Source organism: Nyctereutes procyonoides, unplaced genomic scaffold (assembly GCF_905146905.1).
Source record: "Nyctereutes procyonoides isolate TBG_1078 unplaced genomic scaffold, NYPRO_anot_genome, whole genome shotgun sequence".
Classification (NCBI taxonomy): Eukaryota; Metazoa; Chordata; class Mammalia; order Carnivora; family Canidae; genus Nyctereutes; species Nyctereutes procyonoides.
Genome location: NW_026575146.1, coordinates 65,350,497 through 65,366,488, shown reverse-complemented (window position 1 = coordinate 65,366,488; position 15,992 = coordinate 65,350,497). Strand labels below are relative to the sequence as shown.

Here is a 15,992-nt window from a genome sequence, read left to right as displayed (position 1 = left end):
GTCCTGTGTGCATGGAAACAAGCTGCCTTGACTGTAGACAAGAGAAAATGCCCATTCCTTCCCACGAATTTACCACCCATTTGTCTCTTTCTTGAGGCACTGGCTGGGCTCTTCTTGGGGACGTCCGCTGTCCCCGAGTATGAGCTATGGAGAGCAGGGGCTGGTGAGTGCCCCGCAGGCCCCAGGGCTTTCCTGTAGGGCCAAGCACCAGCACTTATCCGCTTTCCTGAGTGGTAATGAGTGCAGGTTGCAGGTGGCAGGAGACACTGAGCTTTGTTCTCTCGAAGTGTAAACCCCCTTCCCTGTGTTCATCAGGAGTCCTTGGTCGTCCTTCATTGCAGTCTTAACCTATGCATGCACTGAGTTGGATTAGGGTAGCAACTCCATGCAGGGAGCCAAGCCATGCTCTTCCCTTGCACAGCACAGGGTGTTGTGGGTTCTGCAGACTGTCCCTGCCCCTTAGAGGGGTTCCTGATGGAGCCAGAACTACACAGGCAAGATCTGTATTTCTGTCCCCTACCATAGATTTTCCCAAATACCTGGTATGTTTATCATTACTTGCCAGTACTCTAAGTACCTTGATGACTAGTTTATCATAATCTAAAAGCTAAGGTAGTAACAAAAACAACAGAATTGAAGACTGTCACATGTGATACTTTGTTGTGGGTAAATACTTGTACCTGCGTCAGAACAGACAGAGCAGCACTCTCCTTCAGGCCTAACTGTCTGGGGGCACATCAGAGGGTGGCACATCATCTCATCACAAAGCACTCTTCCATTTGAGCAGAGGCAGGTAGTGCACGGCTCAGGAGACCACACCGCTCTGTTGTACATGGTCATCCCATTCACCAGACAGTGTCCCTTCTTTCCTAGAAGAGAAGTGGGAGCATAGTAAGTTCCTCATATGTTTGCCAGTACGGTGGATGAGGGTGAGCACAGTGTCGAGTTGAACGGATAGGATCACACCAGGGTACATTCTCACATGGGGTAAATAGACCCCAGATATGTGACCCAATAGGGGCTTCTGCGTGCTCTGCTTTCAGCCTGTGGTTTAGGCTCTGAGCTGTACCTCTGTACCATATCTGTCTGGGTGACTTAGTTATATAGCAGCACCCCCTCCCCCCCAGATCTCAGCAGTTCCTCCTCTGTGCCATGTGTCCATTGTGGGCACACTGGGGCTGCGGTAGTGATGGTCACAGAGACAGCAGCTTCTGCATCTCCAAAGCAGAGGGAGGGATGGGAGGTTGTGAATCCCACACAAGCCCTAAAAGTGCCTCAGTACCTTGACCAAAACAAATGATGCAGCCTTATCTAAATTCAGAAGAGACACGGCGTGGTAGTTCCCTTGGGTGCCAGAGGGCAGAGAGCAAGAACGACACCAATGATGAGCCCACGTCTCACTCCTGCCAGTGTGCAGACGGGGAAGGCAGAGCCAGGCATTGCAACTGACCGTTTCTTAAGAGTTACTGTGTTACTGAAAACTAGCTCACACATCATTGGTGTCGTTCCTGTGAATTGTTTTCAGTACAGCGATTTCTCTATGTCCAGGGTTGTAGACATGTGGACAAGTGTGTCAACCAAGGGAGCCATCAGACCGCCTGCCTTGATTGGAATGTGAGAGCAGATGCCGCCTTCTAACCTAGAATCCCCAAGTCCCACCTGTGGGTGGGCTCTCACATTCATTCCCCCCATCCCCTCCTTTCCCTCACCATTCAGGACCTACCCAGCAGTTTCATCTGCGTAAGATAAATTCAGTGGCTTAAGGCAACTTTTTGGTTGAAAATAGTTAACAGCTATTTATTCATAGAATCATCTGAATAATTTGTTTCTGTGTCCCAGATGCTCTATCATTATAAATGAAAAAGCAAGTTACAACCTTACTAGGTATATTATCTGTATTATAAATCCAGCTATTTGAAATACATGGCATAGGAAATACTAGAAAATAATAGACCAAAATAGTAACTATGGTTTTATAAATATAGTTGTGGGATAGCTATAATTTTGTATTATAATTAAATTCTATAAATGAAATTTTAAATTATTTCAAAACTTATAGACTAAACCAAAAGATAGAGTATCTTGATATTATAATAATTTGAAAATATATATTTAGTATATATTAATTTGAAAATATAACCTAAAATTATAATATATTAATAACCATATAATAACTTGAAAAAAATTTTTGGAAAATTATCTTCATGGAGGTTCTGTTTCTCCTTCCCCCCCTACTGGTTTCTTACCTGGTAACACATTATAACTTGATTCTACTCCAAGAAAATTTAAAAAGGAGTCAGACTTTTCCTCTATGCTATAATCCAGGTTAAGCACAGGAATTGTTGCTGTTGGTGTGACCACTGTCTGCTGGATCCCCAGCTGCCCGCTGGATCTGCGGCTGGGTGAGGAGCTTTTCCTCAATCTTCTATAATACACCCTCCTCCTTTGTTTCCTAGGTGTTTCTTCATTTTGTCCAAAATCAGTTTGAAAAACGATAAGCAGAAGGACACAAAGCAGACCTGCAAACTTCATGCTTGCCTTTTTCACCATCCAATTTCTAGAATGAAAAGGAAGCAGAATTTTGGATTTAGTAGTGCCTAATTTTTACCTTTGAAAATTGGCTAATTATCGCTTGTGTGCCTCAACAGCATCTTGGAGAAATGACACACATAATATGTGGACTATGTGCTATTGTGTTACTGCCAAATCAGAATCTAGAATTCTTCTATCAGAATCAAAGAACTTTTAATATCTTTACCTCTAGATCAGGCATAAGGCAACTTTTTTCTATTAAAAACCAGATATTAAATATTTTAGGCTTTACAGGCTACACATTGTGTGTCACAGCTACTCCACTTGGCTCTTACAGTGTGAGAACAGACAGTGGTACACAAACGGGTGTGCTAGTAAAGCTCCAATTACTAGACCGTTTGCTTGGCCTCTAAGCTGTGCTTTGGTGAGCTATCTCTGGACAGCTGTGCTGTGTCCTCAGGTTACCCAGGGTTGCTCTACCTATGTGCCAGGTCATCCTCTGACTTGCCCCACCCTCGGCCCTGTCCCCTGCTCTGCTCTTTGGTTCTTCTGTCCTCTGGCTTTATAATTTCCTTTGTTAAGAAGAAGGGGCATGACTGCACCCTGTAAAAATAACAGCCAACTAGTGTCAGTTGTAAAGATATAAGACAGACAAAGAGAAACTCTTAAGTAACTGGTCTCAAGAGCACCACAGGACCTTGCATGTTGTAAAGGTGAAAAAGGTATTGGTGAAATGAATACTCATACATCTGGTGCTGAAGACCACATGTTGTTGTGGCAGTGTGGTTAAACACGTTCGTCCAGGCCCTGTGAAGTCAGATAGCAGAGAAAATACAGAGAAACCTTCCACAAGGTGATTGATTGTAGGGGCTGGTTACAGGATTCACCTGGCCACAACTTTGACCATGGTTAGTCCTGCAAGGAAGTCTGCATGACATCTATTCCCCTTTAAACTGAGAGCCGGTGTCTCCCCCGTGGCCTCTGCCTGGCAGCTCTCCCCTCTGCTGTTCACTCAGGTTCCCTCGCTGTCAGTACCCCAAGATGGAGGAGAACCTAAAACCTCAGGGATGCTAAGGACCTAGGATCATTAGCTTAAGTGGCAGCCTTGCTTGGTGATGAGATTTACCTCTCCTCACAGCCTGCCTCACTGAGTGACACCTCTGTCGGTCAGAGCAAAACTGTTAACATTTCAGAAAATGTCACCCTGGAAGGAATGGTAAAGGGTTTAAGGTGATGCATGTACAGAGATTAAAATTCCAAGCTGCAGAGGAGGGATTTTGAAGGCTCAAAGGGTCAAAACCTTGGCCATAGACTGTGAACCCAGCAATCTTGCTGGGACCTTAGGAAATAGGCCCCATAAGCTTTGGGTTCAACCTTTCTGTGTGAAATAAAGTGCTCTGCTGACATCAGACACTACTATGTTACAGGTCTGCTTTGAAAATCTGTGGGCAGGTTGTAGGAACCCCAAAGGGCATCTGAATGGAAAACCATGTACAGGGAGGTGAGTTGAGGCCTTCCTCATGCCACAGTGCCTACCCCCTAAATGTACAGGAACTGAGGATAATCAGTGTCAGTCTAGCCAAATATTGTGACTTCTACCAGTAGAAACCTATAATGGTTGTAGCAAACATAAGGTTGCCACCACGGGTCTTTGCCTAAGTACAGATGTCACACACATTCTCCATGTGTACATCACCAAGAGGTCAAGAATGTGAGCACTCTTCATCGGGGTTGCCATCCCCGCATTGCTGACATTCCTTCCAGTTGTGCAATTAGTGACCAGAGTGGATCCAAGAGGCAGCGACTCCTAGAAAAGCTAAAAGTTAGTTCATGGTCACCTCATAGAGAACCCATCAGCCATTATAGCAGTTTTGTGACTTCTGCTTCTAGCCAAAATGGGGTAACAGAGACACCACCCAAGATAACTTATTAAAATTAGGACAAAAAACATGAGGCTATGTTTTTCAAACATTAGACATGAAGCAGCATAGGACATTGACCTCTGGACGGGGCGGGAGGGCAAACAAGTCCAAGGTGAGCCTCTCTTTATGCTGCAGCTCAGGGAGGGGACCCAGCAAAGTCCTGGTTTCCCTGGGGCGAGAGTTTGCAGAGCAGATAGTAGAGAGGAGAGCTGCCCCCGCAAAGCCTTCCAGAGACCTCAAGTCTTCAGCTGAATTCTGATTAGCATGTCTGCGTGAGTGAACTTCTCGACACGGCAGAAAGAACTACTGTACACAAAAGGGAAAATCTCTGGGGCTTGTAAAAGATGGCCAGAGTTTGGGTGCCCACCAGTCAGCCTGGGAAACCTGCACAGGGCATCAGGTAAAGTGTTCAGAAGGGCCCTGGCACAACAAGGGAAACAGTCCACCCCAGACTAATGAACAGCATGCATCTCTGAAGGATCACACTGTATGCAATAATGTGACCATGTCCCAGATCACCCAGTAGGTGTTTGGGAGTCTGGTGAAAACTTAGGCACACAAAAGTGGAGGAAAAATGGTGCATAAAGATTATGTTCATATAAAAGATTTTATTATTTATTCATGAAAGACACAGAGGAGAGAGAGAGGCAGAGACACAGGCAGAGGGAGAAGCAGCCTCCATGCAGGGAACCCGATGTGGGACTTAATCCTGGGACTCCAGGATCACGCCCTTGGCCAAAGGTAGGCGCTAAAGCACTGAGCTACCCAGGGATTCCCAAGCTATAATAAGTTAAAGATGCATATGCTTGAAACTCTAAGATAACCACTAAACAAAAAAAGAGTTATAGTAAATAAGACAATAAAAGAGATCGAATGGAATAATAAAAATTATCCAAAACGTATTTATAGAACACATTAAATGTAAATTAGTTAAATGCCACAATTAAAAAGCATAGACTATCAGGTTAGATTTTTTTTTAAAGCATGACCCAACTTTTGCTGCCTGTAAGAAACTCATGCTAAATATAAAGATGCAAATGGGTTAAAATTAAAAGGGTGGGAAATTTTTATATTGTGGTAACACTAATCAAAATAAAAATGGAAAGAAAAAAAAAGAAAAATGGAGTGTCTGTATTAACATAAGTTCAAGTAGATAAGATAATCATATTGCCAAGCATGAGGAAAGCCTTGCATAATGTTAAAGGGATCTATTCTTCCCGAAGACAAAACAATCTCAAACCTTTATATGCTGAATAATACAGTTTCCAAATAGCTTGAAGGCGCAAGTGGAACTACAGAAAGAAGATAAATCTACAGTCAACATCCACAATTTCTACTCTGCTGTCTCATACAGATTTTAAAAATAGTAGATAGTAGTTAAAACACTGAAATGGAGTGCCTGAGTGGCTCAGTTGGTTGAGCATCTGACTCTTGATTTTGGCTCAGGTCATGATCTCAGGGTTGTGAGACTGAGCCCTGCATGAGGCTCTGTGCTGAGCATGGAGTCTGCTTGGGATTCTCTCTCCCTCTGTCCCACCCTCCCACTCACATTCTCTCTCAAACAAAAAAAAAACAAAATGAGATACCACTGGACATCTATACATCTATTAGAATGGCCAAAATAAAAAAACACCAGACAACACAAAATGCTAAGAAGGATATAGAGCAGCAGGAACTCAACATTCGTGGCTGGAGGGGATGCAGACTGGCACAGCCACTTTGGAAGATAGTTTGGCAGTTTCTTTTTTTTTTTTTTTAATTTTTATTTATTTATGATAGTCACAGAGAGATAGAGAGGAGAGGCAGAGACATAGGCAGAGGGAGAAGCAGGTTCCATGCACCGGGAGCCTGACGTGGGATTCGATCCTGGGTCTCCAGGATCGCGCCCTGGGCCAAAGGCAGGCGCCAAACCACTGCGCCACCCAGGGATCCCCAGTTTGGCAGTTTCTTAGAAACTGAACACACTCTTACCATGTAACCCAGCAATCATGCTCCTCAGTATTTACCCAAGGGCCTGAAAACATATGTTCACACAAAATCCTGCATGCGGATGTTTACAGCAAACTTAGAAGCAAGCAAGATGTCCTTCAGTAGGTAGGTGGATAAACAGTGGTCCATCTACTCAAGGGAATATTAATAAGCACTAAAAAAAATGGACCATTAGGCCATGAAAAGTTGGCTTCTTTCACTAAGTGAAAGAAGCCAATCTGAAAAGGCTAATATTGTAATATTCCAACTCTGTGACATTCTGGAAAAGGCAAAACTGTAGACACAGTAAAAATGAGTTGCTGCCAGAAATTGGTGCCAGGGGGGGAAGGATGAATAGATGGAGCACAGAGAATTTTTAGGGCACAGTCAGAATACTCTGTATGGTACCATAATGATGGACACCTATTGTGACACTTTTGTCCAGATCCATAGAATGTACGCCATCAAGAGTGAACTGTAATGAAAATTATGGACTTGATAATGATGTGTCAATGTAGTTTTGTGAGTTGCAACTTTCTGTGAACCTAAATTTGATCATTGTCATATATAAAAACATGCTAACACTGTGCTTAATTTTGAAATACAGTGTTTTCCCATTAAGATCAGGAACATGGGGCAGCCCGGGTGGCTCAGCGGTTTAGTGCCACCTTCAGCCCAGGGCATGAGACCCAGGATCAAGTCCCATGTCAGGCTCCCTGCATGGAGCATGCTTCTCCCTCTGCCTGCTTCTCCCTCTTCCTGTGTCTCTGCCTCTCTCTGTTTCTCAAACAAATAAATAAAATCTTAAAAAAAAAAAAAAAAAGATCAGGAACATGAAAGGATGTCTGGTCTCACGACCCATAGTCAACATTTTATTGGGTGTTCTGGCTGGTACAGTAACATAAGACCAAGGAACAAAATGCATCCAGACTGGAAAAGAAATTGATGTTTCACAAATGTCTTATTCATGTATGTAGAAATCCTATGCCACCAAAAAAAGCTGCAGCTGAGTTTATAGCAAGGTTTCAGGATATAAGATCAATATACAGAAATCAAGATTAATTCAATATGCTAACAACAATGAGAAAGTTAAGTTAAAAATACAACATTTAAAATAAAAAGGCATTAAAATGTGAAATACTTAGAGATACTTCTGACAAAAGACATAAAAGATTGCAGTCCTGAAAACTATGAAGTATGGCTAAGGTAAATGGAAAAGGCACCTATATAGGGGATATATACAGTGTATATAGGTTAGATGACTCAGATTTAAATTCTCAATTCTATAAAGTTAATCTATAGGTTTGTCACAAAGCTGGCCAAAATTCCAACAGGGCCTTTTTGTTTTGTTGTTTTTTAATGGTAAGGTGATTCTAAAATTTTTGTGTAAATGTGAAGAGCCTAGAATAGCCAAAGCAACCTTGGAAGAGAGAGAGAAACACATTTGGAGGATTATCACTATAAAGGTGAGGAAGTAGCGGTAGTGTGACGCTGGTGTTGGGACAAAATGGACGGTTCAGAAGGAGACCAAACCTGCACAGGCAGTTGGGAGAGCGATCTAATGCCAGAGTGATCTAATGTAGAGAGGAGGATCTTTTCAGCACGTGGTACCTAGAGTAAGTGCATAGTCATGTATAATACAGAAAATCGATCATAAATGAATATAAGAGCAAAAAGTATAAAACTTATAGAAGAAAATATAAGAAAAATTCTGATGACCTTGGATTTAGCAAAGATTACTTAAGTATGCAATAAAAATACATTTTTAATTGGACTTCATCAAAATTGAAAGCTTTTTCTCTTCACTATTAACAATAGGATACTACCACATACTGGGGAAAATGTTTGCAAAATATATATTCAGGAAGGAACATGTATCAAGAGGAAAGAAGTCTTGCAATTCAATCATGAAAAGAAAACTCCGTTTTTAAAAGCCCAAAGTTTTGAACACAGTCACCAAAGAAGATTCACAAATGGCAAAGAAGCACATGAGGTGTTCAAAACCATTCGTCATTAGGGAAATGCAGATTAAAACCTCAGTGAGATAGCAATGCACATCAATTGGAACAACTTAAGAGACAGGCTGTGGCAGGTGCTGACAAGTATGTGGAGTGACTAGAATTCACTCACAATGCTGTTGGTAATGCAAACCACATGAACATTTCTGGAAAAGAGTTTGGCAGTTTCTTCAAAAGTGCAGCATTCACCTACCATTTCCATTTACCCAGCCATTCTGCTGCTAGATGTTCACCCAAGAGAAACGAAAACATATGTCCACACACTGACTTAATTGTGAATGTTCATGGCAGCTTGCTTTTTGCTCTAGACAAAAAGGGGGGGAAGCCATCCTAATGTCTAGCAGTGTGTTAGTAGATAAACAAATGGTACCATATCCATACAGTGGAATACTACATAGCAGCAACATTGGGTAAACCTCAGAATAATTATGTTGAATAAAAGAAATCTTATACAGAGGGCCTATACCTGATTCCATTTGTAGGAGACGCAAACTTTTCTGCACGGAAATGTATCTGTGCTTGCTTCAGCAGGAATGGGGGTGAGTTGGCAGTTAGGCATGTGTAGGAGATTACCAAGGGTCATGGGGAAGCTTTTGGGGATGGTGGGTATATTCATTTTCTTGATTGTGGTTATGGTTTTACGTGTGCACTTCAAGCGCACTTTAATTTTCAATGGTCCTCGCCTTTGTATTTGGATTGGGGTACTGCCTTGATGTCAGGGTAAGAGGGTGGCTGTTTGGGGTCACATCTAAGTCATAATGAACAAAATCCCCACTGGTGGGAACCTTCTAGTGATGTTGGATGGCCTCACACTTCCCTCAGACACAGGTGGAGTCCTGTCATGGGGGACTATGGGGACCAGGCTCTGGGGTTCATGGGTCAGATCTATGCTCAGGACATTGGGAGACTAGAAGCCAAATAGAGTCATCTGTTGCTTGTTTCTAAATATAGCCGACAAGCTAAAGTGGCTTTTATGTTTTTAAATGGCTTTAAAATTTAAAGAATAATTGACAGATCATATGACATTAAGATTTCAGTACTCCTACATAAAGGTTTACAGGAGCAGTCATGCTCAATTATCTGTGTGTTACTTTGGGCGACTTTTCCATTAAAGGGCGTGGTTGAGTAGTTGAACAGATGCTAATAGACGGCCTGCAAATATAAATACTGTGTGCAGGACAAGCTTGCCAGCCCACCACTGACAGTAGTGCTTCTCAGCCAGGGACACGTTTGTCCCCGGGGACATTTGGTAGTGTGTGGACTCCCCTCCTAGTCACCAATGGGAGGGGCACTCTTGACTCCCCATGTGTGGGGGTTTTCCCACAGAGCCCAGGACCACCCACGGTGACAAGGCCCTGGCAGCCCACCATGTCAGTGTCTACATAAAGAAGCCCTGGTTTAGAGGAGCAGATATAGAGGTTTTTAATAAGATAGCCGCACGCTGCTTACTGGCACAGTCTAATGAATCATGACTAGGTGGGGTCTTTAGTGATAACTTATAAACAAACCATTTCCATATGGTGATCTCTTTGCCAAGGTTTTTTCCTGTTTAGATGCCATTTTCTTTTGCTCTCATTTCCAAGTCTTATATGCTCATGTGACAGGAACTGAATGGTCCTTGAATGATCCTACTTCCGGTTTGAATTCTGTTGTGCTCAGGTGCAGCTGTGTTTCTCAGCAACTTCGGGCATTTATAAGGGTGCTCCACTGTGTACCATGCAGACCTGCCCCGAGTCCTACAAGTCTCCTTCCCCAGGACTGGCAGACTATTTGGTGCTCAGGTCGCTCTGGCTGCACGTTCTTCGCTAGGGTGAGCTCCAGTTTGTTGTCCATAGGAAAGCCCAGAAGAGATCTAAAGATACAAGCTATGGGAGTGCCTGGCTGGCTTAGTTTGAAGAATGTGTGACCCTTGATTTTGGAGTCATGAGTTCAAACCCCATGTTGGAGTAGAAATGACTTAAATAAATAAATGTATTTAAAAATTAAATTAGGGATCCCTGGGTGGCGCAGCGGTTTGGCGCCTGCCTTTGGCCCAGGGCGCGATCCTGGAGACCCGGGATCGAATCCCACATCAGGCTCCCGGTGCATGGAGCCTGCTTCTCCCTCTGCCTGTGTCTCTGCCTCTCTCTCTCTCTCTCTGTGACTATCATAAATAAATTAAAAAAAAATAAATAAATAAAAAAAAATAAAAATTAAATTAAAAAATAAAGATACAAGCCATGTTCACACACTTTCCTCTCTCCAGAGTTTATAGTTTTTTTTAACATCTTCCTTAGATGTTTAAATGTGTTAAAGTAGTATATATATTTTAAAAACAAAACGATGTATATGTTTATAAGGCAGAAAAAAATACATTGCCTTAATCATAATTCATAGTTTGGTACAAGGACAGGCACACTTTTTCTTCCAAGATTCAGAAGGTAAATATTTTAGGCTTCGTGGGCCAACCGTCTCTGTTGAAACTACTCAGCTTTGTTGTTGTTGCCCAAAGTAGGCTCCAGGCGGTAAGTAAACAATGGGCGTGACTATGTTCTCATGGTACCTTGTTTAAAAAACAGAATTTGTCTTAAGGGACCTAGTTTTCCACTCTCTAGTTCAGTGCATTTTTTGTGACCCCTCTAAACATATATAAACTCATATATTAAACATGAATTGTTTACTATATCTTATGCTACAACCTATTTTCCCTTCACTCATTAATTAACTGTGGACATATATGTCAATATATATAAATCCGTCTAGTCTGTCCACTCTATTTTCATTCCATAGGTTATTTAACAATTTGGTGACAGATATTTAAATTCTTTGCCAGGTTTTCACTGTTACAAATATTCTCATGCAGATATCTTTTGGAAGTTTTTTTTTTTAAGATTTTATTTATTTATTTATGAGAGACACAAAGATACACAAAGAGAGAGGCAGAGACACAGGCAGAAGGAGAAGCTGGCTCCATGCAGGGAGCCCGATGTGGGACTCGATCCCGGGGCTCCAGGATCATGCCCTGGGCTGAAGACAGGCACTAAACCGCTGAGTCACCCAGGGATCCCATTTTGGAAGTATTTTTGTGTTCTTTTAATTTTCAGTTTAAAAATAATAATAGAGTCTTCTTTGTTTTTGAACAATATTATCCCTCGGATTTATTTTTGGATACACTGTAATATTTATAAGTCATTTGTCATATTTATTATTGTATTTTGAGACTGTTGTAGGTATATTCAAATTATATAGAACAATTATAGAATTATAATTATAGAATTGTTACATCTTTCTGGTGCTTTTATTATTAGGTACTTTTTATATCTCTAGTAGTTTTTGCATAAAATCTACTTTATTTGGTAACTTAGATGCTTTCTTTTGGTACACATCTGCTTGATATAATTGTTGCATCATTTTACTGTTAATTTTACTACAGTCTTATATTTTCAATATACTTTCTATTACCATGGAGTTTTTAAAATGCAATCTGACAATCTTTGTCTTTTAATTGGAGCATTTAGTCTGTTTATACCTAATGTAATGCTTGACATGTTTGGGCTTAAATCTGTTTTCCAGCTTTGTCCTGCCTGTTCTGTGGTTCATTTGTGGGATTTCTTTGATTTTTGTTTTTTGTTTTTGTTTTTTTGTATTCTTGCTTGCTCTTTAAAATTGATTACTGAGTTTTTATTGTTCTGTTACTAATTTACACTTTTTACGTTTTGTTCTTTGTAGAGACGACCACATACATCTTAACTTATCAAGTCTTAGTATAAATATGAACTAGTACCTTTCCCTCTTCCTGGACGATGCAAGGGCCAGGACAGCTCCACCTCCAGTCACCACATCCTAGCATGGTTGCTGTATCCATCATGTTAACCCTTTAGATATGTTAAGTCCTCAGAAGATGATGATAGTGATTGTTCATTTAGGTCAGGCTCTCTCAACCATAGCACTATTAACATTTGGGTTAGATATTCTTTTTTCGTGGCAGGCTGGCCTTTGCATATTTAGTAGCATCCCTGGCCTCTACTCAGTAGAAACAACCAGCACCTTCTCCTCCATGATGATGAGCAAAAATGTCTTCACACATCAGCAGGTGTATCCTGGGGGATGGAGGGATTGTCCTGCCCCCACTGAAAACCACTGCTTTAGAATCACCTAAACATTTATCCTTTTGTTTCTATTTATTCTGTTCCACAGGGCCAGTCTTCTGTCAGAGTTATATTCTTTCTGATTGAAGAACACTTTTTAGTAATTGCTTTAATGCAGGACTGCTGGCAACCAGTTCTTTTTGTGTGTGTATCTGAAAAGATTTATATTTTATGTCATTCTGAAAGAATTTATTTGCTAGACATGGAAGTGTAGGTTGACAAGTTTTTTTGTCTCAGCATTTTGAAGATTTCATTCCAACATCTTGTTTCCTTAGTTTTTATTCCATAGTCATCTGCCAACTTGATGATTTCTCCTTTATTATTATTATTTTTTTATTTCTCCTTTAAAAGTAACGTTTTTCCTGGCTGCTATTGAGATATCGTCCTTGGCTTTGGTTTCCAGCTGTTTTGCTCTATTGTACAGATTTTCTTGTTTTTATCCTTTTTGGGACTTAGAGCATTTCTTGAATCTGTGGCCTCATGTTCATTAAATTTGGAGACTTGTCAGCCCTCATTAAATTTGGAGATTTGTCAGCCCTCATCTCCACCTAATACTGTCCCACTTCTGTCTTGTTTCTATTCAGAGCCAAGCTTGCAGGTGTGATGGCTTCCCCATGTCTGCTTTCTCGTCGTCTTCACCCTGTCACTCCATGAATTATTCTGGTCATTCCTTTAACCTCTGTCCCAGGTTACTGTCTCTCCAGCAGAAATCCATCCATTGACACCTTGTTTCTGTTATTGTGGGGTTTCGTTTTTAAGTTTTCAGGGACTTTTCATTGTTTCTGATTCTCAGTGTCATTCTTATCCTTTAACTATTTGAACATGTTAATCACATTTTTTTAAAACTCTGTGTCTGAAAACTCCCATTTTCTGGACGCTTGAGTTGTCTCTTTCTATTGTCTGTTATTTCCTTGGAGCTGTAGTCTTGATCTGTTTCTTTGTATGCCTCATGGTTTTTGATGGCACATCAGCCGTTGTATAAGCCTTGGATGATACATTCTTTATCCCAGAAGGATTTACATCTGCTTCGGGCATGAAGTTAAGCACCAGCAGGTATAGACTGAGTGATGTGAAGTGCAGCCTCACTGTACCTAGTTACTGATGAAACTGGTCTCAAACCAAAGCCTGGGGACTGTACCGCATCACCCTCCCTTCACCCTGCTGCTGCCGTGGCCCTGTTCCTAGATGGGTTTTTTTTTTTGTTGTGTTTGTTTTTAAAGATTTCACATAAATATTTAAGAGAGAGTTAGAGCCTACACACAGGTGCAGCAGGGTGGGGAAGAGCAGAGGAAAAGAGAAAACCTCAAGCAGATGTGTCACTGAGCACAGAGCCTGATACAGGCTCCATCCCATGACCCTGAGATCATGACCTGAGCAGAAATCAAGAGTCAGACACTCAACCCACTGAGCCTACCCCGATGCCCCAGTTCCTAGAGTTTTATCTCTTGCCTCCTGAGGCTGACTGATTGATTTTAAGATTTTATTTACTTATTCGAGAGAGACACAGAGGCAGACACAGAGGGAGAAACAGGCTCCCTGCGGGGAACCCGATGTGGGACTCGATCTCAGGATCACTCTCTGAACTGAAGGCAGATGCTCAGCCCCTGAGCCACCCAGGCATCCCCCCGAAGCTGTTTTAAAGCTACACAGAAATTCTTAGGCTGCCTCTTCTGGACCTTCCTTCTAGATGCCTTCAGAAGAAAAGCTGTTCAAAAGCTGGTTTGTTTCAGTTCTATCCCAAATATTAGTCTTGCTCTTTTCCTCTCTGATTATTCTCAGCAGCTTCTGCCCTGAAATGCTTAGTCTGCATTATCAGAACCAGAAGTTCCATCGGATTACTTTTTTTTCCTGCTAAAATATATCCTCTTTCTCTAAAAGAATGTTTTGAGTTTTAAAATGTTTGAAATCTTAAGTCAGAATATATCATTGTTTAGTTGGAAGTAGAATAATGATTTCAAAATTGTTTTCCTCCAAGATGTTAGCTGTTGCCCATTCGCTTCTAGGTCGGGTGTTACTGATGAGAAGTCTAAGTTAAATGTCAGTCTCATCTCTTTGTAACAAATCTCTTTCCCCACCTTGCAATATTTTCACCTCATCTTTAATATTCAAAGTCTTTCTGTAATGAGTAGGATTGTTTTCAGTTTTGGGTTTAATTTGTTCTTGAGATATTTTAAATCTACGGACATCTTGCTCTTCCACCCAAGCTCTCCTTTGCTCATCCTCTTCCTGGTCTGAGGGGCTTCTCCCCTCTTACCTCCTAGGACAGCTGCATACTCCCCTGGCCTTTGTTTGCGAGAGATCTTCCGTTACTTTCGGGGTGTAGTGAGAGGAGAGCGGGCGCCGTCCACTAGGTTTGTCCTCTTCAAAGTCACTGATTCTTTTTATAACTCCATCTGCCAAGTCCTCCTCCCGGGCCCTTCACCCACGGACTACCCTCTGACGCACCACTGCTTCACTCCAACTCCACAAGGAGCAGCCTGTCTTGTCTGCTAACCTCATCATGCAGACCTTTGCTCAGTATGTATGTCCAGGAATTACTGTCTCTTCAAAACCTCTGCTGGAGGTCACTGAGATGAAGCTACATTAAAACACATTTATGTAATTTACCCTAGTTTTAGGAGAACTAACATGTGAAGGGTATGCATGTTAGCCACCGGGCAGTTGATATGTTAAAAGATTCGAGAGTGAGCAGACAGGTTGGCAAGGGGCCCGAGTGGGCTGCAGGGGGGGCAGAGGGTGAGGAGTTGGGCCAGAGGTGGGGATGTGGGCTCTGATGGAGAGCGTCGTGGCTGCGCCTCGTGTGCAGCAAGTTCTCAAAATTGTCTTGCATTGACAGCCGTCTGTGCAGACTCCCCATTCTGAAATGGGTGAGAGTTATGAGGAGCTCAGCCCTGGACAGGGGCTCTGGGGAAACTCCAGGAGGGTCTCAGGTGTCCATAGTCCCAGGGCCTTACCTGGACTCGCCCTCCCCCAGCATCCCTGCCCTGGAGATATCTCCCTTAGGCTTTCTCTTCCCTCCCCCAAATTGGCTCACCTTTATTTATCCAGAAATCTAAATACATGTACAAAAATAAATTTACGGAGATATCTCAATTTTAACAAAGTCCAAATCTAAGTAGTCTCATTGAAATGTTTAAAATATTTTTACAAAATGGCCTCAAAATACTGATTTTATAATTGATGCCTAGGCCTTTGTTATTTTCAGTGATTTATAGACCTTTTCATTGCATTTAATACTTTAATCATCTTTACAACTGAGTAAATATGTTTCTAGAGGTAAAATTTTATGGTACTCTAATCATAGTAGGTATTATTTTGATCAAGTAAATTTTTCTTTCTAGTACTTCCTGTTCTATCCTGACTTAAATACCATCTGTAAGTCTTGGTTAACTTACTGTTTTTCTCCATGTAAAGTTTTTCATCAA

At 41.7% G+C, this 15,992-nt stretch overlaps 2 protein-coding genes across 10 annotated transcripts in view; one reads left to right on the top strand and one right to left on the bottom strand.

Annotated features, from left to right (window-relative positions):
- The window catches only part of CENPP (centromere protein P), a 218,957-nt gene that overhangs the window by 170,473 nt on the left and 32,492 nt on the right, over window positions 1-15,992 (top strand). The window lies entirely within an intron of this gene.
- Window positions 1-15,992, bottom strand: part of ECM2 (extracellular matrix protein 2) — a 33,150-nt gene that overhangs the window by 16,206 nt on the left and 952 nt on the right. For all 7 annotated transcript variants that reach the window (XM_055309622.1, XM_055309624.1, XM_055309623.1 and 4 more), the window contains 2 exons: window positions 2,247-2,557; window positions 681-869 (listed from right to left, as the gene is read on the bottom strand). In XM_055309622.1, coding sequence (XP_055165597.1) covers window positions 681-869; window positions 2,247-2,550 — 493 coding nt within the window. In that variant the 5' untranslated portion in view covers window positions 2,551-2,557. The remainder of the gene's footprint in view (window positions 1-680; window positions 870-2,246; window positions 2,558-15,992) is intronic.